At 36.2% G+C, this 22,567-nt stretch overlaps 1 protein-coding gene across 26 annotated transcripts in view; it reads left to right on the top strand.

Annotated features, from left to right (window-relative positions):
- The window catches only part of DLG1 (discs large MAGUK scaffold protein 1), a 149,689-nt gene that overhangs the window by 85,098 nt on the left and 42,024 nt on the right, over positions 1-22,567 (top strand). For 9 of the 26 annotated variants that reach the window (XM_032118985.1, XM_032118981.1, XM_032118980.1 and 6 more), the window contains 8 exons: positions 3,416-3,508; positions 6,806-6,859; positions 9,306-9,356; positions 10,395-10,519; positions 11,581-11,750; positions 12,259-12,398; positions 14,351-14,495; positions 22,118-22,244. In XM_032118985.1, coding sequence (XP_031974876.1) covers positions 3,416-3,508; positions 6,806-6,859; positions 9,306-9,356; positions 10,395-10,519; positions 11,581-11,750; positions 12,259-12,398; positions 14,351-14,495; positions 22,118-22,244 — 905 coding nt within the window. The remainder of the gene's footprint in view (positions 1-3,415; positions 3,509-6,805; positions 6,860-9,305; positions 9,357-10,394; positions 10,520-11,580; positions 11,751-12,258; positions 12,399-14,350; positions 14,496-22,117; positions 22,245-22,567) is intronic. The other 17 variants (XM_032119000.1, XM_032118979.1, XM_032118977.1 and 14 more) reach the window with 3 other exon arrangements.

The following is a 22,567-nucleotide window of genomic DNA, read 5'->3' as shown; positions in this document are numbered from 1 at the left end:
CAGAGGGAAATTTGTAAACCTACGTGACAGTGTAAAAAAGAGCCCTACAAAAAGCACAGCAAAAGTAAAAGCTGCTAGTGGTTGGGTGTCTGATGGCTCGTGCTCTAATTGCTCTTTAGGAAAGGTAGGTGTTGCACTACGTGTTTAGAGATGTGCATTTTGGATGAAAACTGTAGGAAATGTGTTGCATTTTTTTTCTTTCTGTAGTTTTATCCCTGCTGTTTCTAATGACTTCCTTACTTAATTTTCCTTTGTATTTTATGGCTAGAAATCAAAGTAGCAATTATTGAAATCAGATTAGCAAAGGAATAAATGCTCTTATGTTTTCCAATGAAGGTCGCTGCGCTGTATACAACATGGGGGTTTACAGTAATTTCTTCAAACGAGGAAAGTTTGGTTTGCTTGATTTTTGTTCTCCAAAGTGCATCTTTTCATAGTTTCCTAAGAACAGTGTTGTAGAATTTGCTGGCTTAGTCGGTCTCCTTGAGGATGTGTATGGTGGTCTGATTTAGTTACAGATTAGCTGGTATTTTCTCACAGATGGACTTACTGTGTGTGGGTTAAACATGAGAAAATGGGTGAAATTACTTTTCACAACATCTGGATGTAGTGTTAGATTTGGAGGCACTCAGTTGATCACTTAAAGGCATTGTTATCGTAGCTGTTGTAAACATACCACTTAAATGATTTTTTAATATAAATTTTAAAGTCCATCTTTAAATAAAGATTTACCACTTTAATAAATACCAAGTAACTTTTTTTTATACTGTTGTAACAGAATGACTTTTCATTGTAGGTGTTAGCACATTTATTTTGGCTGGCAGATCTGTTCAAGTGAGTTATAGTTCAAGTTGTGCATTCCTACATGTAATAATGTATCATAATTGTGTACTGCAGTTCAAACATATTCAAAAGAAGGTTTTAATTGACCTGCTACTTTCTTTCTATTTTATATTGGTTTGTGTCTGTTTAAACCATGATCATCAAATGCTTTAGTCGGACATTTTTATTGAAAGTTATTTTGAGAGTAAGCTTTTATGCGTCAGAATAGTTCAGTGTATGTTTGGAGAATTCCTAAAAATTACAAATGCTTCTTGAAAATTCCTGGAAAGTAGAGCATTGAGATGATACTCTGGGAGCTTATTCAGGTGCTGTCACAGGTACCTGTATTGTATAATTATTTGCAGACTGATTGTGTATTTTAATAAAATCAAATCAGTGTTCTTCTGTTATAAGGAAGTTCCAGGTCTTCTTTATCTAATGAGTGAAAATCTTTTAATTTCTTGTATTGCCCTTCCTTGTGATAGACACAGTGCCTGCATCAGTTTAATGTATTCTATGAAACATTTAACTGAAGACAGTCTTGCCTTCATTTGGATTTGCATATCCTTTGAAAGTGGTTGCCAGTGTTGCTGCCTCTTTCCTCATCCACATGGTAGTGGAGAAGGCTCTACAGGAACACTGCCAGGATGCTTGGAGGAGCAGTGGATCCTAAACCAACAGCACAAAGGGAAAATACAAAGACAGCATGAATAACTTATGAGGCTGGACCCTGGAAGAATTAAAAGTCATGAACAAAGTCAGTTTTAAAATAATAAGGATAAAATTTGGAACTGGTTGGGAGGATTTTTGAAGCACTTTGGGATGAGAAACCCATAGAGAGGAGAGAGTTAGGAATTGGGGAAAGAAAGGAAGCAGGAAAATAAAGCTGACATTTGGTGCAAAGAGAGGGGTGCAGGTCGTTTGGCCCATAAGGAAATCCATTGCAACAATGGTAATTTTTTTATCTGGTCGAAGGTCAAGGAAGTAAATGGTCAGGATCTCAGAACAACTTCCATTTGACCTTTCGTATTGCAGGAGTGTAACTGTGAAGCCAATGCTTAGCTTTTCAGCCTTAATGTTGTGTTGTATTTTGGTATGTAGTATGTGTATATCTGAAATTTTGGTTAATAGGATTTTTAGTGTGTACCTACATGGAAAGCCACTTACTTTGGAACAAGGCAGACTTGAAGGGGTGGCTTATTTTTTGCATGTGTAGGGCTGAGTGATTGCTTGAGCTGTTTACTTTGATCTGTCCTCTAAAGGCTGTGGTGTTCTTTCAGTAGCCACATGTTTATTGCACTGAGCATTTCCTGCATCCTTTGCAAAAGCCATATTAATATTTTTCTAGACCAATTTAGATTCCCCCTACCTTCATCTTTGAAACACTTGAAATGTTGTGCTTTAGTCCATCGATGTAAGAGTGCTTTAATTAGGATTGCCTCTCAAGATATCAGATATATTTTGTTCTTGCATCTTTCAGTAATTGCAATGTGTTTCACCAGCTTTCATTTTGGGTGGATTGACTTTGAGCTAAAACAACCCTGTAGAAATACCATCTGTACATTTAATATGTGTTGCTGTTCTTGGACTGCTACAGGTTTCTTCATTATTTGCTATTGCTCGTTAATTTGGTGGCTGCTGTTGATGTATGCTGCTTTGTATTTTAAAATACCTCAAACTTTTAAAACGTGTTTCATACTGTTATGTTCTGGGGGTTTTGTTCACTTTCAGGATCTAGTATTTTCTTTTGTCATTATGCTCATTATTTTTAAAGATCACAAGAACATCTTGGAACAACTAAATTGCAAGAACTTTGATCTGCTGTTCAGCTTGTAATTTTGATGATAGTTGCCAGCAGTTTATGTTGCTGACAGCATGTTGACAACCAGTATGTGAACATCTCAAAAATATTTGAGTCAACGTTTTGCTCAAAATGCTGTTTGGAATCTTATTTCCTAGCAGCTTAAGTGTCAGTAGGTTTCCTGGTTATTATTTTAATGAAGATTCCTAAGACCAAAATTCTCCTAGTCTGCAGATGTTTGGTAAACCTGTGTGAAGATCTTTGAGAGGTAAATTGGATCCGTTTTAGGACCTTCCACCCATTTGACTAAAAGGTTTTCTTTGATTTTTGCGAAGTTTAGAAACCTTAAGGTACTTCTGATTTTTCCTTATCAAAGAGGATTATTAACTTTACTGAGTGCTATTAACTTCAGCCTCTGTTCCCTGCTTTTGCACTCTGTTGTACATTGGTGAAGGGATTCTGTTGTGAAACCAGCCCACAAAAAGCCTGAGTCTGTTCATTGATCTGGGCAGGTTTTTTGTCAGACCCCAAAGTCTCAGTGCTGCAGGAGTGAGTGCCTTGGTGTGAATAATCCACCTGGACACGTCCAGCTTCTTTGGGTTCCTTGCCATCAGTGCAGTGCTGGGGATGTGCTGCCATGTACAGTGTGGGTCAAGGGAACTGTCTGAGTTGTAGAGTCTCCAAATCCATGTGCTAGTTCATTGTTGTTTAAGCTGTTAAATTTGAATTTTGTTTGTTTTAAACTGTTTTTCTAGTTTTCATTATTTTTGACATTTTGTTGGTGATTTTTAGCCCACAGAAGCTGTTCCTTCCTCTTCTCCCATTGTCCCTGTGATCCCTGTCCCACCAGTCCCTGCTGAGACCATCCCATCCACCATACCACAGGTTTTTATTCCGTTTTGTTTTGTTCTGTTAAATTTGTTCAACTTTTATTTCTTTATTTTGTTGCTTTGTTGAAATATGCCTTTTGCTACTCCACACTCAGGTTGGAGGCGAGCTGTTAAATACACTAGAATTTCACCCTAACTTTTGTTCATTTTATGACAGCTTTTAGTCCATTTAAATATTTATATTTTCATATGGAAGTAATTAGTAAGTTGTGAAAGAACTAAAGAAAAAACACCCAAAAGAATGGAAAGAGGCAATAGGATATTTTGTGTTCACATAACAACTTTAGAGCCATTTCACCCTTACTAAAGTGTTATTGCTTGATTTATTTATAAATGCTTAATACATGTCTTTCTTCGGTTGCACTTACATGGTGTTTCTCATGTTCTCCACCCATTTGTTGGTATTACTGTTTCAGGGGGCATTTAGAGTGCAAAAGGGATCTTTTTACCTCTCCATTCCTAACATATTTGACTCATAAAATGTGTTTCCCTTCTGGGCCTTTATCCTTTAGGTCCCATAATGTCAACACACCCCCCAAAACAAAAACCAAACTCTACCAAGACAAATGAAGGCAGTAAACATGAGTTAATGTTAATATTTCCCAAGTGACTTGGAATATGTGACCACAGCATGGCAAGCTATGGAGCAATCTAGGATAGGCAGCAATTACATTTTTGCATATAGATTGGCATTCTGCTTTTAGTTTTTTGTAACTTTACTGTAACTTTCAGAGCAGAAATCTGAAATGATGAGCGCACACCTTCTGAAAAGATGGGTCAGTTTTTGGAGTCATTTGGTGACAGATATTTATTAACTTTAAAAGGAAGTTAAGCTATCCAGAACATTACTTGAAAGTTTTTGTAGTATACATGTCAGTATTTTTTTCTTAAGTTTTACTTTCAAGCTACTTGACTAAACTTGCAACAGGAGGTAATTATTGTCTTTGCTGAGTTTTTAATTTTTGCATAATCCATAATTAACAAAAATTTTTGCTGTTTTATTTTATTATTTTTTTATATTTGTTATATTTTTTTATTTTAAATTTTACACTGTTTTATAGTGTAATTTCCAGTAGATATGTTTATTTTAATCTGTCACCTGTACTTCTTCCATCAAGAAACCAGAGATTTGATTAGTTTTAGAAATACTCCTATCTTATAGAGGGCTTCTGCCCACATCAGGATATGAGGTGGACAGGCCAGTGCAACCATGTCCAGACAGTACCTTTGGAATGCCTGGCACAGCTTTTCTCATTCGTGTTTGAAAAAGATGGTAAATTGCTACTTCTTGATGGACAGTTTGGATAAATGCAGGAGTGTTAGGAACAATCATGTAACTTACAAAGGGGTTTTGCATTGCTTGGCTGATTTGTGTGTCAAACACGCTGTTCACCAAACCTCACCTACTAACATCAATTTTACTTTTAGTAGTCTTGTTTTTTTTTTTAAACGTGAAAAGAACAACACGTATCTGCCTCAAAGATAAACATCATGGGGAGCCAGCTTTCACTGGCACTGTGTTTGTTGAATATAATTGTATATTACAGAATCCTAATATTAAATAAAAATACATTCCAAAATGGACTGAAGAGGCCATGACTGAGCAATTAATCCTTGCATTCTTCTCAGCATAAACATAAAAAAATATGGTTTAACTATATTTATGGTAGCCTTAATAAATCATGGTGATGCGTAATAGATTGGTTTTTCTAGTACAGGTTCTTATTTTTAATTTGCTCTTATTGTAATAGAACTTTAACTTGAATAAGAAGCCGAAAAGGAAATTTAACTTAATGGTAGAAAATGGTTGTGAGGAATAGTGTTGTTTTGACAGAGATTTTTATTGTGACATTAATAACTAGTGCTTAATGTCTTTACTGCATGAAGTGTACCCATGCTTCTATTGAGGGAATTGCTGGGTGAGAAAGGCTTTTGATGGCATTTTGACAGTCAAATGTGTCATCCTTTTTGTTTCCTTTTACTTTTAATTGTCTGCTCTGTTAACTTGTGTAGATCCCACCTGATTTTAATACTTACTAAATGACACAGGCTTAATTTCTGACACTTGATAGCAGATTGATGGCTCCTATGTAATGATGGTAGATTATTCATATCAGCCTTTTGAAAGGCACTTCTGAGTCATCACTTCCTAGATTTGGGAGTTTTTAAAAATCACAAAATCTTCAGAAGTATGTTGCTGTCATAGTAATGAAACAAAAATGCAGAATATGAATAGGTTACTGCAATGAGTTTAATACTTGCTTCTTTTGCAGCCTCTTAAACTATCCCTAAATTTATTTACACACACACACACATACCTAGGAGATTAAAAAATGCCTTAAATGTTTTAAATTTAAAGAGAATGTATTTTTATATGTATTAAAACCCTCTCAGATTCATTAAAGCAATAAGGAGATTAACTTTGTTTAGTGCCACTGAACTTAATAATCAGCAGTATTTGGAGTCTGCACACTGTTTCTTTTATGTTCTTAGAGCAGGCTAGATGCTGCCTATTTTAAAGGCAGATAATTGATGGATAAATCAGAAATCTCTTTTTTTGGAAATATTTTAGAGAAATTCCATCAGTTCCTATGGATTTTCTTTCAGTTGAACCACATTTTTCACAGAAAAAGTTTCAGTGGTATGAGAGACTAGAAGCGTAAACTTACTCTACTGATTCCTAAATTGTAAAAATGCTAATATTGTTTCAGATTTCTGTGGCAATAATCTGACTTCTTATGTCCTGTTAATCCTTAACAATTTTCTGATGGAAGCATGTGGTGCTGTGTGGTAAATCAATGTTTGGTGTGGGTTTCCTTTTGCAAGTCAGTTTTGTAGGTCCTTTCTTCCTTAAGTTGCATTCTGCAGGTTTCCGTTTTGCAGTTTGCAAAGGGGGGTGGTGACTGTTCCTGATGGGAAGAAATGGAAATCAAATCGACCAAAAATTGTTTTTGAGATACTGACTGGTAAAACAACCTCTGTGTATCATACCACAAGTACTAGGGTAATTGGCATCATGTCAAATGGTAGCATTACTCAGGTTTTCTTTTGAAAAACAAGACAATAAATGTCGGAACTTAGATATTAAATATGGTCTCAGTCTTCCCTAACAGTGTGGTTTTGTGTTAGGGAAGCAGTTTGCTCAGGATAGTAACAAGTGTTTCAGGTCAATTTTGAGATTCTCAAGGTGAGGCTGCCTTTTAACAGAACTCTGAGAAAGTCAGCAAGTTAAATATTGTAAAATTCTCGTTAATATTGCATTTTCTTATGCTGTGTAATTTTTTTTTTAAAGGCAAATCCCCCTCCAGTGCTGGTGAATACAGATTCTTTGGAGACTTCCACATATGTAAGTCTACACTTGCTTTCAATTATAACTTTAAATCATGTTTTATGTACGTAGTTGTGTAGGCCTGTTTTTGCTGTTTAATAAAACCTATTTTATGTCTCTGATGGTGCTTGATTTTGTCAGCTCTCATGACAGTTATTTAAACTCCTTAAATTGCTGTTTCATGGAAAAAAAAGGTTGCAGATTGCAGGTGGGAATTTTTCTGTGTACCAATATGTGACAGTACAAAACACAATTGTTTGAGGTTCCAGAGGTTCAGTGTTCAGAGAACAATCTGTCCAACTGTGCAGGCAGCTGCTTTAATATTTAATGTGCCATTTCCGTTGCACTTCTCATAAAAGCATTTCTTCATGCAGTGGCTATACTTAAGGTTTTAGTATTCTAAAAGTTCATAAAAATTAGTTGGTTCTGTTTGAAACATTAAGGTAATAAGTGTAGTTATGTGGAGGCTGAGATTTTCGTTTGTCATGCATAATTACGACATTTATATAGAAAATCCTTCATTCAGGGGAAGACCCTGCAAATAAAGCTTAGCTTAGTGGGTCTGAGATCCCTTTAAAACTTGGAAAAGATAGACTAGGTCAATGATTTTTATCATGGGATATATCCTTGCTACTGTTTCTACTAATGTTTGGTTTGTTAGGTAAATAAATTCAGAGGTAATTTTTCAAAAAAAGAGGGCGTCTGTAGAGCTGAGCTAAAGGAAAAGATAAAAATGATGGAGGTTTTTGTTTGCTCCTGTTTATCTAGATGATATTTTTAATTGGATTACAGAGTTTTGTACATGGAAATAAGAGACTGCTTAAATATATTAGGATCAGCTTTTTTTTGTCTAATGGCAATGAATAGGGAAATTATTAATCATCCTTGTTATTTATTTAATAAAAAAAAAGAAAAGAAAAGACCATTGCACACTGATCAATCATCATGAACCTTTTGCAGGTACTGTAATGCTGGATGACTGCTTCAGTTAGCACATGTTATTATTCGTGTAGATAATAGCTCAAGGACTAAGCCACCATAAAACTTCTTGATCACAGTGTCTTCTTTTGTGTTGGTGTAGCAATAGATTCAGTTTCAGGTATTCAGAAGGTCAGGACCTCATCCCTTTTTAATAGAGAAATATCATGTGTTAAAACCACCTTATCTTTTCCACTGAGCAAACTACTAAGGACATAATCATTTTTGAGGTACTTTGCAAAGATGATAATCTGTTATGTGTGGAATGGATATGGCTCCTATTGTATTAAGGGGAGATATAATTAGAGAGTGAGGGATAAATGAGCTTGATGTTAGCCTGTAAAAGTCATGGCATCACCAGCTTTTGGAGCATTTAAATATGTTAAATAAATATAGGAGAAAGGAAGTAGCTTGATCTTAATTTTTTGGGGGATGAATTAAATTTCCTTTTTAAATTCTCTGCTAGGAAATGGTCAGATTTTAAAATGCTTTCTTCTAAGCATGTTTTTTATCTTTAGCATGTTAAGAGTACAAAGTCTATCAGATACTCTGTATCTTAAGGATAGACCAGGTCCTTTGTAAAATAATAGTATAAATGTTACTTCTTATCTTGTTAAATAGTTCATCCTAAAAGGCTAGAAATAGGTAATTGTCTGTAGCTGCTGCAGGCAGCTGTGGAGGAAAGAATTTGAGTTCTAAGATAGGTCAGTAATGGAAAAAATAAAGCTTACTCTTGAATATTAAATATGAATAAGAATTTGTTATTTAATTGATTTTGCTTAGTTTTGATATTTGTTGCTTCTGGTATTTGATTCTGTCCTACTTCTGTAGGTAGCAAAGAATGTGGGTATCCTTTCTAACCTGACGATGTCAAGGCTTCTTTCTAGGATTTTGCTTTTTCATCAAGATATAAAATATTCTTCTAAACTCTTCTTCTCTTTTTGTCCCTGTTTTAAATTGTTGAACTTTAGTATGTATGTAACATGATAAATAGTAGTATAAACAGTTGTTAAATTTTACTTTAGAAGGGTCTTGCGCATTTCTCATGAGAAGGTGGTGTAAAGCATCAGTCTTTGATTTTTCTCTGCTCAGTGTGGAACAACAATTGGCAAATGCTGCTCTATTCTTCCTTACAATTCTTCTCTACCCCACATTCTCTTTATTTTTTCTCAGTTTCAAGTTCCTGTATAGCCTGAGGAACATCTGAGTATCTCAAGAGCATTTTTCTTTCTGGCAATCAGAAGCAGAGGACTTGTGCCCTACAGTAGTTGTGTAGAACAGTCTGCTCTCTGAACTGGCAACTTTTAAACTCGTACAAAAAGATTGTCTGATTCATAAATACAGAGTAGTGTGAAAATCACATGTCCCCTCTGACCTCAGTGGTCACTGTGAATTAGCTGAGATTTGATGGGAGTGAACTGCCAAGCAAACTGTGTCATGGAAAGTGTAAGATTCTCTGTAAGTTTCACTTTTCTGTTTTTTATAGGTTAATGGCACAGATGCAGATTACGAGTATGAAGAAATTACTCTTGAAAGGGTAACATGCTAAATGTCGTTCTGTACTCTGTTTGAAATGGGATTTATGATACTTTAATATGAAAAATAGCAATCCAAACCAATTTTTACTCTTTCTTTTTTTGTTTTAGGTAGATTATTTAACCTGAAGAAAAAAAGTACATTCAATTGCTAAGCAGGAATTGAAAGTTTATTAATATCCTTGACCATTGAGAGTAAAATGGGGGGAATGATCTCCTCTAAGACATCCTGCATTTAATGTTGCTACCCAGACTTGTAGAGACTAACAACACAGATTCTGATTTCATCTGTATTGCTATTTTTTTCATAGGCTTTTACTTATATACCATTAAGTTTTATATTGAGATTATGTGACACTTGTCACATGCATTTCTTTGTTAGGTTTTCTACATTGAGTTCTAGCTCAGTTCACTTGAGATGCACTGCTAACAAAAAGGCAGAAAGAAATTATTGTATCTAATACCTGTGCAGTTTTGGTGGTTACTGAGAGGGTGAAGAGGTCCTGCAGTTGATGGTAAGGGCAAGCAATCCTTGAAGAGAAAAATATCAGTCTGAATCTCTGCATCTGTGGGGATATATTAGAGGTAGGACACAAGCTATTTAAAGGCTTCTCTGGGAAAAAGAATATGCCACTAATAATTTAATGAGGAGCAAATATTTGTATGAATAACCTAAAATATCTAGCACATTAGAGATAGAAGATTTTATGTAGTTTATTGTAGGAACCCAGAGTGCAGAGAATATTTCTCTGCACTCTGGGTTCCTACAGTTTATCAAGTTCAATGAGAAAGCTATGGGGCTGGAACTGTATCTCTTAGTTATACAATGACTTACGTTCTCCTTACATATATTTAAGATGTAATTATACTTATTTTCATAGAAATAAGTTATATATGTAGCATACTGCTTAAACTGTCTTTTAATATTTTTGTTATCAGTGAAAATTATGTAGATTTGGTTCTACAGTGAATCAAATACACCAGAATATCTTTTCCCCAGAAAAGAAATGTATAAATCTTTTTTTCCCTTCTATCTTTAGGGAAATTCAGGACTTGGCTTTAGCATTGCAGGTGGTACAGACAACCCACATATTGGGGATGATGCAAGTATTTTCATTACAAAAATTATAGCCGGGGGTGCAGCTGCCCAGGATGGAAGATTACGGTAGGGTGAATTTCTGTGTTGGGTTGCTAAGTGCTGTTATTGTATTTTAAACAGTGGATAGAAAATTTTCTGTTACTTTTAAGTTTTATCATCCTGCATTAGATGTTAAATAGGGTTTCCTTACAGAAGTGTTTTTTAAATAATGAAGAATGTTTGAGTGGTCCAATATGTGTCTCCCAAAGTAATAATATTGGCAGTTCAGGGAAATTAGGTGAACTTTTTCTATTGTGTGGTATAAATTTATTATACCATATGTTTCACAGTCCTTAATTTGAGAAAATGCTTAGACAGGTAGAATAGGTAACTCTTAGAGATAGTTGAGTTTAATAACAACCCTTTTTTATGCTTGGTAATAATTCAGTGTCTTAATTTTTCAGGTACCCATCCACATTGATTGTAGGACTATCTTTTTTCCTCTTGTGTCGCCAAAAACTTGCCCCATCATTTCATGTGCAAATACCTGAATGTATTATGGGTTTTAGTCCTAATGAGGTTATTTCAAGGCTTCATTTTAGCTTGTTGGCCATTGTCAGAGGTACATCTGGCAGGACATGGTGACAGGTGGGCCTGGCATTGCACTCAGTGTAATGAGGACTCAATGTTAGTGCAGCAACATGTTAAATGGACTGGAAGGCCAGCACTTAATCTGCTTGTGTAAAGCAAGATTGACTTGTTCCTATCATGGCTTAAAAATGGTGCGTTTTCATTGTGTGCCTTCAAGGCTTTGATTTTTTAAATTCTGTTTTATAGCTGTAAACAAAAGGTAATTTTTACAAACATCGGATCAAAACACTGTCTAAATGAGGACCATGTAATATGGTGCCCTCTTCAGCTGTGAACTAAATATTCCTCTTAAATGCTTTCTAGTGATCCTTGATTCGTTTTCAAGCAATAATAATTAATTTTAGAGCGTTGTTTTGAATGAGTAGAATTTTGAAAAAAAATCTTTGTATTTTAATGTGTTAACATGTATGTTAGTGTATTCTTGATAAAATATTGGGCTCCTAATGTGTGCACTCTGCTATAACACAACAGCTGAGCATGACTGTTGCTGTCTCCAGGGTTAATGATTGTATCCTACGAGTAAATGAGGTGGATGTTCGGGATGTGACACACAGCAAAGCAGTGGAAGCATTGAAAGAAGCGGGATCAATCGTACGATTGTATGTCAAAAGACGAAAACCAGTCACAGAAAAAATAGTGGAAATCAAACTTGTGAAAGGCCCCAAAGGTATGCTGGAAATATAAAGCTTCTGTTTCATAAGGATAGGATTGAAACTGTTCTTGCAGAATGCAGTGTTTTCTTTTAAATGGTAAAAATGTGTCTGATTATATCTAGTGATTTTTAAGTACATTAAAAATTGGAGTAAAATAATTCATTGGATTACCTAAAAAGGATCTTTGAGAGATTAAAAATAATTTAGGGAAAGTACTTTCTGGGAAAAAGTTCTATAAATATCAGCGGAGGTGCTATAGCTCTGCTGTGCCCATACTTCACAAGGCATGAAGTAAATTGTCTAGCTTTTGGCTTTCAGAACTTGTGTACAGGTTATGTCTTTTCTAGAACTTTATTTTTTAGAAAATTATTCAAGTTCACTTGAAAAGGCATCAGAATTGCTTCAGCCAGAGCCTGATATTATATATATTTACGTGTGATACAAGGATTGTTATTATTTGTGTAAGAATTTGAATACAATGAATGCAATAAAGGTTTCTTGAGTAATGCCTTTATCTTCAAGCAGGTCTTGGTTTCAGTATTGCTGGTGGTGTAGGAAATCAGCATATACCTGGGGACAACAGCATTTATGTAACCAAAATCATCGAAGGTGGGGCAGCACATAAAGATGGCAAACTTCAGATTGGAGACAAACTTTTAGCTGTAAGTAAGAGCTGCATTTTCTTAATGGCCATTCACTTTTAGGCTCAAGAGGGGTATGATTCAATTTGTGGTTAAGCTGCCTGGAAATCAGTGATAAAATTAAATCTGCATCATTCAACGCCATCTCATCAGAAAATCTGAAATCTATTCCTCAGCCCAATGTTCCATGCAAAACCTGTATGAATCAGCATGTTTATTTCTGAGGCCTGCTATTATTTTCTGGGATCTGAGTGACAGCATTTTAAACAAACATACAATGGGATTGTTTCTCTTCTCAAAAGAGAAGAATGGAATGGAACTCCTTGTACTGGTGGCTAGCCAGCCTTTAGTAAAACTGCTGCTTATATTGCATTTCAGTGTTTGTAATGCTTTTGAATGGCATTTTTATTTTTTCAAAAGCTTAAAATAGCTTCAAAGTTGAATTTTTCTATGCACAAAGTAAAAATAACTTTCAACTTTCTTAAATTCAGTCCAGAAATTTGTTGTCCAGATAGAAAAATGAGAGCCACAGCCAGAAATTTCTGAATGTATTTCTGCATTGTTAACTCTAGTGAGGTTAATTGCTCTACACTCCTTCCTCTACCACTATTTCCTTATGTAAGAGCCCTGGGTACATCTGTACTCACAGTACAAAACAGCAGAACATGTATTCTACTGCTCTTCCAACAGTAAAAATGAACTCTAAATGTTTAGTGCAGAGTTTTCCATCTGTAAAAAGACTTTTTGGATAATTTTGTCACTTAAAACACAGAGCTAGGGAATATGAAGGTACTTAAAAAATACTGAGATTATCCCTTTATGTGAAGAATCCTGCTTCTTTTTAAATATTAGGAATGAGATCTTGGTGTTACAATGCATGGTTCTGTGGTATCAGCTCAAGACAGGAACAGATCCTTACCTGAGAACTGGGAGGAAAAAACAGAGAGAATATGCTTACAATATTAGCTGCACAGTAAATATTCGTCTTCGTATGCCATGCAAGTTCACAAACCTAAAGGTCCAACTGCTTGATGATAATGCTCTTCATATTTCATGGTTTTAAGATTTACAATCTTCATTATAGGAAGTGTTTTTATTTATAGGACTTCTCAGAATGCAAGAGCACTGGAAAACTTCCTTTTAATGGTGAATTGCATTCCAGTGTTGTAATTTGTCACCTATACAAAAAATTTCCATGCTAACTTGCTTCTGTCATAAATTATAGGGAAGGCTTAAAGGAAGTTTTGTTATAAGTTCCAAACTTTTGTGACCAATTACTTTGTCCAGCATTACTTTATCCATTAAAAACATTTGGCTGATAAAATTAAATAAAAGAGTTTTAGATCAATATCAGGTACTGTTTCAGAGATACAAGGAGCATGTGCAGTTTGCTACTGGATATACTAAATACCGTGTCCTAGTTGGTGGTAGCTGTAATCATTCCCTCAGTTCTTTAACTCAAGAAAGAAGTAAGTAAAATGTCATCTGTGATATCTTCACTATGAGGGTGGTGAAGCATTGGAACAGGTTGCCAGAGAAGTTGTGGGTATCCCATCCCTGGAAGTGTTCAAGGCCAGGCTGGATGAGGCTCTGAGCAACGTGGTCTAGTGTGTGGTATCCTTACGAGATGGTCTCTGAGGTCCCTTTCAACCCAGACCATTCTATGATCTTCTGATTAGCTGAATTTCACTTAGTCAAAGCTTTAGTCACTAAGGTAGAGATACACACCCATATATTGCAGAATGTAACTTCCTCTGTGTTTAGGTTGCACTACAATTACCAAATACAGCAAAATGACTTTTTAGTCTTCAGGAGTGGTAGGAATTAAAATCTATTTATGTAACCAATTATGTCCATGGCACATGAATCCGAATAAAGACTCTCAGTGCCAGTGCTCCAACAGCTTTCAGTGAGTGTCCTATGAAAACAGTACATTTTTCTGTGTTGAGAATTTGGGGTTTTTTTCTCTTTAGGTGAACAGTGTTTGCTTAGAAGAAGTTACTCATGAAGAAGCAGTGACTGCCTTAAAAAACACGTCTGACTTTGTTTATCTGAAGGTTGCAAAACCCACCAGCATGTTCATGAATGACAGTTATGCCCCTCCTGACATCACAAACTGTAAGTTTATCTTATCTTTCTGATTTAATTAATTTTCCCTTAAGGCTTTAACATATTTCATTTTTAGTATTTTAACTGTTTCAAGGTTTTAAAAATTATATGGGGCAAAAATCTGACATATGTTGATAAATGAGGAAAATTATATGCTGTACAGAACAACATCCTATAGCTTGTATCTTGAAAAGACAGCAACAGCGGGGCTTCAGGTATGTTTTTGTGGCTGTCATGGCCCAGTCCTAGAGGCTGTGTTGCTCATCACTTGCTGATGAGTACAAGGAGAGAGAACAAGTGCCTCATGCTCTTGGGGGCTGTGAAGAATAGCAAGCAATGCACTGTGAGGATGTTCAGTATCCTGTAAACTAAGCAAAAGACAATACTGTTTCAACTAGAGGATAGTGATGCTCTGACATTTTTCCTGTTTTCCTGGTTTATCAGGAACTTGCATATACTTGAATAAACTGACCTGGGGGGATGGGAAGTTCTTGCTCTGGTGCCTGTCTGTGAATATGCCAAAAAATTCCATGTTAACTTACTTGAAATCTGACTTCAGTTTTGACATAATTGTTGACAATTCAAATGGAAAAAAAAGTATTCAAAAGTAGTTACAAGAATTTCTTGTTGACATAAGGGTACTACTGACAAGAGTATTTTCAAAGTCACACATACAAATCCAGAAAGTTCAGGGTTGAACTACAATGTAAAGAAATATTTGAGTTGAGTATACTTCGAGACGGTTTATTATCATTTAGTGGCTGGAGAAAGGGAAGAGAATGATATGACTGTGTCTTCCCAAGACTAAACAGACTGACTTTTCTGAGTGACCAGTTTTACTCATGTTGTCACATGAATTGGTGAGTTATTTTAGGTATTGCTTTGTTTCTTGCCATTAGATATGTGTAATTGATATGTAGCACTGATCTGTTTAGATACTACTTCATATGAAAAAAAAGAGCACTTTGGGACTGGAAGATGTAATTGAAAACAGTATGTAAAGAACAACAAACAAAAGTGCAGCGCAACAGAGGACTGAAGTGTACCTTATAAGCCCATCATTTATTGGCAATAGCTACAGTATCTTAATATCTATTTGTAAGCTTATTGAATTACAATTTGGAGGTAATTAGGTTTTATCTCCACTGTGTTATTAGAAGGATGCTCTTGAAGGCTCCATTCTTTGACATACCTAATTTTCAGCCTCCACTGATTCTTCCGCAGTGTTCTACTCATAGATATTATGGTTAAAGAGCAGCCATTTTCCCTTACTGTATCAAGTTTGTTCAATAACCTTTCCCACTGTTTCCTTGGAAAGTAGGCTTCCTTTTCTCTTTACCTATAACTGATCTTTTCATATGTTTCACCTTGAATACATATTTTTTGAGACAGAGAAATCTGATTTGTACATAGTGTTCCTGGTAGTGTTGCAGTAATGCAGTTACACTGCTGTGGATTGGGGTGTGACAAACATTGGAGTATCTCATCTCTTACTACTGTACCCTGACTCAATCATTGGAATATTTACTTTGTTAATCTTTTGTGGGGACAAAGGCAAAACCTGTAGAAAGTTTGAGGGGAGGAAGGTAGAGAAGGAGCTGATTCCTGATAATTCGCCTAGTCCAAATAAATAATGACACTGGCAAAGTGGCCACTGGTTGTTGGACCTCTTGTCTCAAATGGTGGATGAACTGGAGACTCAGTTCATTGAAGGTAATTGCATCATAACATGGAGCCATAAGAGAGACAGTGACATCTTCAAGAATACCTTCTCCCCATGGCCATTGGCTGGACAGATCAGGAAAGTTCTGTCAAGGGTAATCCCACATAACTGCCATGAGGATGTCCACTGCCATCTTGCCTTGAGTCCTTAATTTCTCAGTGGGCATGACTCAATGTCATATCCATTACCTGGAGATTAATGGCCTGGTCACACATGCAGGCTCCTTTTGTCCCATTACCATCCTTCCTGCAGAGTTTCTCTCCATTTGCTCTCCCTCTAAGTGTGATTTGAGAGATGGTGGCATTCTGTGGAGCCCAGTATCCCATTCTTTGTGGGAAGTGTCACTTCTATCCTTTTACTGAGAAGTGAAAAGCCAATCTCCTGACCTTGTCATGTACCTCAAGCTCTAGCAGCTGCTTCTGGGAACCTTTCTCCTCCTACTCAAACATTCTGAAAAGTTTTTCTCAGATTCCGGTGTCTTGTCTGTCTGTTAGTGACCATTGACAAGGTTTGTGGGCTGTCTGTACTTTTGAGTAGATTTTCTGAGTTTCATTTCATTTAGCTACAGTTCCCTTCAGTTCTCCATCTGAAGATACTCTGTTTTTCACTGTTTCTGGTAGACCAAAGAACATTCCTCTGCAAAGTGCTGGGTTCTTTGATGAAACTTTCGTCTGTTTCTTTTCCTTATGACAGGGAAGCCTTTTCTAGAAACCTAAGACTCCATGAGCTTGTGTCTCTGTTAATCAAAGTGCAGCTGGCTGTTACTGCCACTGATGCGGAGACTGAACCTACTGCCAGAATTTTGAACACAAAGCAGACCCAAAGGTCTTGCTGAGGTGTTTAATGACTTAATTCCAGGAAATCGGTTTATTTTTTAACTCAGTCTTTCACTTATAAGAAACAACTGTGTGTATCTGAGCTGCTAAATGCTATTTTTCTAATACAGGACAGAACAAAAGCTTTTCCAGTACCTCTCAGCATTTGCACATTTACAACAGAAATCTCAAAGGGAGATATCAATCTCTTCAAAGGCTCTTTCTTGCTTTATAAAGGAGTTTGATAACTTTGCAACTAGAAAGCCTCTGCTTTCTGCAAGAAGCTGCTCAGTTAGATAGAACTCTTACCAAAAAATGGTGGCACCTGCATGTAGTATTTTATACTGCATTTAGCAGAGCAGTAAAGAGCTCAAGAGCTTTAGGTTAGGGATTCTGAAGAGCTTTCACCAGATGGCAGATATTAAAGAGGTATTTTCTAGGATCACTTAGATTGTGAGTCAGTGTTGAAACAGTTACCAGGCTTCTTTCTTCACCTACTCACCTGCAGCTGTTTTGAGACATGTATTTGCGATCCTCCTTCCCATTTCTGTCCATGAGAATCCTTTTGTCCAGGTTCTTAGGATTTCAGTCCTACCATAAAGGAGAAGTAAGTCGTGCACAGAAGCTCCCTGTGAACGTGTCTATTACAAATGATGTCAAGGTAGAAACTCTGCTCTTGAGTTTATATGTAAACTGCTCACTTACAGACCCCCCCTTGGGAGGGTTTTTTGTTTGCTTATTTTATTTCTGTGTTTCTTGTTTTTTTTTTTTTTAATTCTCATTTTAACAGAAACATCTAGAAGCACAGTGCACAGTATTTGGTACTGTGCAGAACATGCAATAGATTGCTCACTGTGCTAACTTGTGTAAACATGGTAGTTAATTCATAAGATTTTGCCTCGGGAACTGGTCTTGTTTAGGTCTGCCTCACCGTGGTGATGGGGATTTAAAATGCAGAGGTGAGGATACTGAAGAACTGTTCGAGAACAAGGTTCACAAATTTCAGTGTCTAGGTTTTGTGCAAAATCTGATTTCTTTTAGAACTCCTGTAGTAAGAATATCAGCCACACAATAGTATGGCCTTGTCAGGTGGTCTGATGGCTCAAAAGAAGAGATCAAAGAAGTTAGTATCTATATAGATAATTAAATCATTTGATGTTTCCTTGGGGTTAGTGCCTTAGAATCAAGGGATATTTCATCAAGAGGTTTCTGAGCTTCTGATTTATGGCAGTATTTATTGGGAAGAGTACAGATGTTGTGCCAACACTGTGCACCTGGGGCTGAAAATTGACCTCTGTCATTTGATATTTGTCAGAGTGAGTGAACAGCTTCCAGCTGCCCGTGAGGGAAGTTACTGTTGAAAATCTTGTTCAAGAAGAGTTGGGGTTGTTTGAGACCCGAGATTCAGCAGAGAATGAATGTGGGAAAAGTAGCTGATGGCTGTGTGCTGTAGCTCTAGAGACTGGGATGTGTATGTGTGATGAAAGCTTGGTCACAGACCTGGAACAGTTGATTGCTATGCCTGTTTCTATTGCTTCTGTGGATTTATCTTTTAGCTCTTGGGGTGTGGATTGCCAGTCTAAACAGTTACTTTACAGTGATCTGTAAAGCATTTTCTAACTCAAGAAGAATAAAATTAGGAAAGATTGTTGTTTCTGAGCACATTGCCCTCTGAGTGCTGTTCTTCACTCTCCATCAGGCTGAAAAATGAGAACTTCCTGTACAGAAAACATGGAAATGCAACAGAAGTCCCCCACTATATTTACTGTGTGCAGAGGAACAACAGCACTGCGGGTGGGATGGTCTTGTGTCCTGAGTATTGACGGCTCAGCTGATATGTGTGGGATAATCAGAGCTATTAGCCTGCTGTGGGGGTCATATGTCAGTAGGAGTGTAAACTGCCTCCATAATCTATATGTAAAATGTGGTCATTAAATGGTTCCTGGAACAAATACCCAGTGATTTGTTCATATAAATGCTTTTAAAGTTATTCAGTTGAAATACTACTAAGAAGGTGTAGTACTTGCTGTTTAAAACACCAACATTACCTGTGAAGTGCATGTAGTAGAATATCAGAGTTAGAAAAGTGGCTAAATAGTTTTTGAGAGAGAGTACTTGCTTCCTATACAGGCCTCCTTTGAAGACATTATTAATGATGCATTTTTAACTCCTAATTAATTTCAAAGTATTTTTTCCTTTGTGTTTTTGTGCCTTGGTACAGTATTTCCACACTGCGTTGAGAAATAAAATACTGGAAGGTATGGAATAATCAGTTTCTTCACTAGATATGAATCCCTTATCATTTCTTAAATGGCATAAGTACAGGAAGAGAAGAATATGTAATAACAGTAAAAGAAAATAAAGTTTTAATTTTATTTCCCATTTTAGAGATTGTACTTGTGATTGGTGTCCTCAGTTTACAGACAATAGGAAAATAATAGGAAAATAATAGGAAATCTTCCATTTTTTCTTTTTGTCTAGAACTGTCTTATGTGAAGGAGAGGGTGGATTTGGAAATGGAATTTCTTCTTAAGAGTCTGACTTTTCCTGTCAAAGCAAATTGATTTTATGCATGCAATTTTCTGTTCATCCAAAAGACAGTTCCTTTATCAGTTCCATCAGTAATAATATTTACCTGGAAACAGAAGTTTAGACCTCCTTTAGGATTCAAAAAGTGATGGCTTGCCTTTTATTTCTATCATGTTCATCATGAATACTGTTCAACTATAATTTCAATCTAAAACAGTTTCAGAAAGGGCACAGGCATGGTTTTGTGCCCGAGCTCCACAGAGAGCCTCTTCGTGCCTTGTAGGTTTTCTTTCATAGCGCTGAGAACACCAGCCTTGAGAAAGGACCAGACTGTTCCAAGCAAGTAGCATATGTAAAACCCTATAAAGGATGTAGCCAGTGCTGTTGTGGAACAGTCCACAGGTCTGAAATAATAAACTGTTATATTGATTGATAGCTGACTTTTAGTTACATGGTGAAAGGATAAAAAAATGTTTAAAATAAGATTATGTAGTAGTTGGTGTGTATGTTTCTGAACACAGTGCAGTTAAAAGCTTTAGGAACTTGAAAAACAATCAAGGGAGAAGCACTGTACGTCAATGAATATAGAATTTGTATCTAATTACTTCCTATAAAATATGCATCATTATGGCTGCCATTGGCTTGTTAAAAGCAATTTCAAATTCGTTTTGTGAAATGAGATAATTTAGTGCATGAACAGAATGTACAGAGCTGCTATACTGTGCAACAGTTGTTCAGGTTTTTTAATCAAAACCCATTTTCCTGTAGTTGGAAAAGAGCTCATAATGTCTTGCATTTCATTTTTTGTGCTTTAGCCTTAAAATTTTCTGAGAAAAGCAAAATAACTGTATTTGTGTGTGGTTTTGTTTTAAGCAAGTAGTGTGTACAATGACGTGGAAATAATAATGTTGTATTAAAAAACATATTTTTTAACTGAAAAGCAAATATTGCAATATGGTTTGGTAATCATTGTGTAAAATCTGTTGCTGAAATTCCTGTGTGACTAAAAACCCCAAGTCTTGAAACTGACAGTTAGGTGTCTGAATCTCTTACCAATGCACAGAAACTACATATTGTACTGGGACAGATGGAAGGTAGTGGGATCTATAAAATCCTTGCAGGGAGTAGAAGGATGAAGGTGCAATATGTGTGTGTTACTGCTGTTCTAAAAAACTGTATTAGGAATCACATATGTTGAACAGTTCCTAATTTTTAGGGAATTGTCAGATGTGAATGCTTATGTTGATAATTTGGTTTTAGCAAAAGCAGCATTCTCTTTGCTTTAGACCTCATGAAGCCAAGCAATGTGAGGGAGCTTCCGTCTGTCTGTTATAGAAGGGCACCAGGTACCTCTTGTACTTCAGTTCTGAATTTTGCTGAAACCTCTTGTGTATCCAGAATTATGATTTCCAAAAATTCTGCACAGTCTCATGCAACTAACTGAGGGCTGGTGTGTCTGAATAGCACAATTACTTTATCACCCAGTGCTTTTAAACTGCTGGAGCTCTTAATTAGTGGATTTTAATGCTTGCTGAAATGCTGACAGTGTTGATCTGATGCATATGCTGTGTGAAGAATTTATTGCACACAGGTTTACTAGGAATCTAGAACTACAGGCACAGTCCCGCCCAGACCTGGGTGGTTTGAAAGATGCCTATTTAGCAAATATATATTGTGTGTGTTTGTGTGTATATATATGTGTGTATATATGTATTTATAAAATCACGTATATAGATAGATATCAAGAGAGTACTCTTAATAAGTTTGTATATGATTGAAACTTTTTGATAATGGTTTAAAAAGGAAAAGAAAAAAAAAGGAGAATATGCAGATTGCTTCTGCAATCTGTGTCATGTATGTTCAGTTAAAGAGCTTTGGGTTTAGTGTAAATCCTCAGAGGTCAGGTACCCCATCAGATACAGAAGGTAAGAGCAAAGAGAGTCTGGCAACTTTCATAATACTGAATCTGTGAAGTGTCCCCACCCTTCATATTTAAGCCTCAAAATTTGAAGCACATACACCAGGAAAAACATTTCCAATTGTAGAACATGCTTTGTAATAGCAAACAGTGGGTATGACTGTGCCTTAATGAGCACTTAAAATTGATGTGCCTAACTTGGAAACGTCATGCACCTTCTTAATTATTTATTGAAACAATTCTCCTGGTGTTGTAGAATATTTTCCATCAATTGTAATCATTAAGATGCTAAATTTCTTTTAGTATGTGCGTTGTGGTTCAGTTAAAACTTTGCTTCAGTCAAGTTAAAGACAGCTTTAAAACAGATAAATCTCCAGACTGTCCCCATGGGCTTCAACTACCCACAGTAACTGTTTCTAAAAAAGTTTTCTTTTTTTCAAACTGAAAAATTTGCTTACTGACTTGGTGAGGAGACCTGGGAATTTGCAGACTTAAGACAATATTTTAGAACTATGATATTTATAATATATCATTTGAACTGCTATAGTTCATTTTTAGAAGAGGTCACTCCTTTGTTTCAGTTCCTCCAGCCCTTTTTCTGTCTTATCCTAATGTCTTTTCTTGTTTTTCTTCCACCTCTGTGAAGCTTATTCTCAGCCAGTGGATAACCATATCACTCCATCTGCCTACCTGGGACAGTCCCTGCCCCCAGCATCACCAGGGCGATATTCACCAGTTCCCAAGGGAATGCTTGGAGATGATGAGATTACCAGGTAATGAATAACCAAATCTAAGTCTCAAATTGATTAACCAGGGAAGCTCCAAGATGTGTTTGTGGGCAAAATACTAGTGAATGCTATATTTTATTTCAAGAAATAGATGTTAGTTTTTTAACTCTTGTGAACATTGTTGTAAGGAGAAAACTAGGTATGTTTATATGTATCTATACATGCAGTTGATTTATCAGTCCAGGAATAGCGTTAAAAAGAGAAACCCCTGGGAATGCTGCCTGCGTTAACAGAGATTTTTAGGATGGTAGTATGAGCAGACCAGGGATTTTCTTATTTTAAAGCAAGCAATGTTTGGATCCTCTCTG

This window comes from Corvus moneduloides, chromosome 10, assembly GCF_009650955.1.
Source record: "Corvus moneduloides isolate bCorMon1 chromosome 10, bCorMon1.pri, whole genome shotgun sequence".
Taxonomy (NCBI): Eukaryota; Metazoa; Chordata; class Aves; order Passeriformes; family Corvidae; genus Corvus; species Corvus moneduloides.
This window is presented reverse-complemented; position numbering and strand designations above follow the sequence as displayed.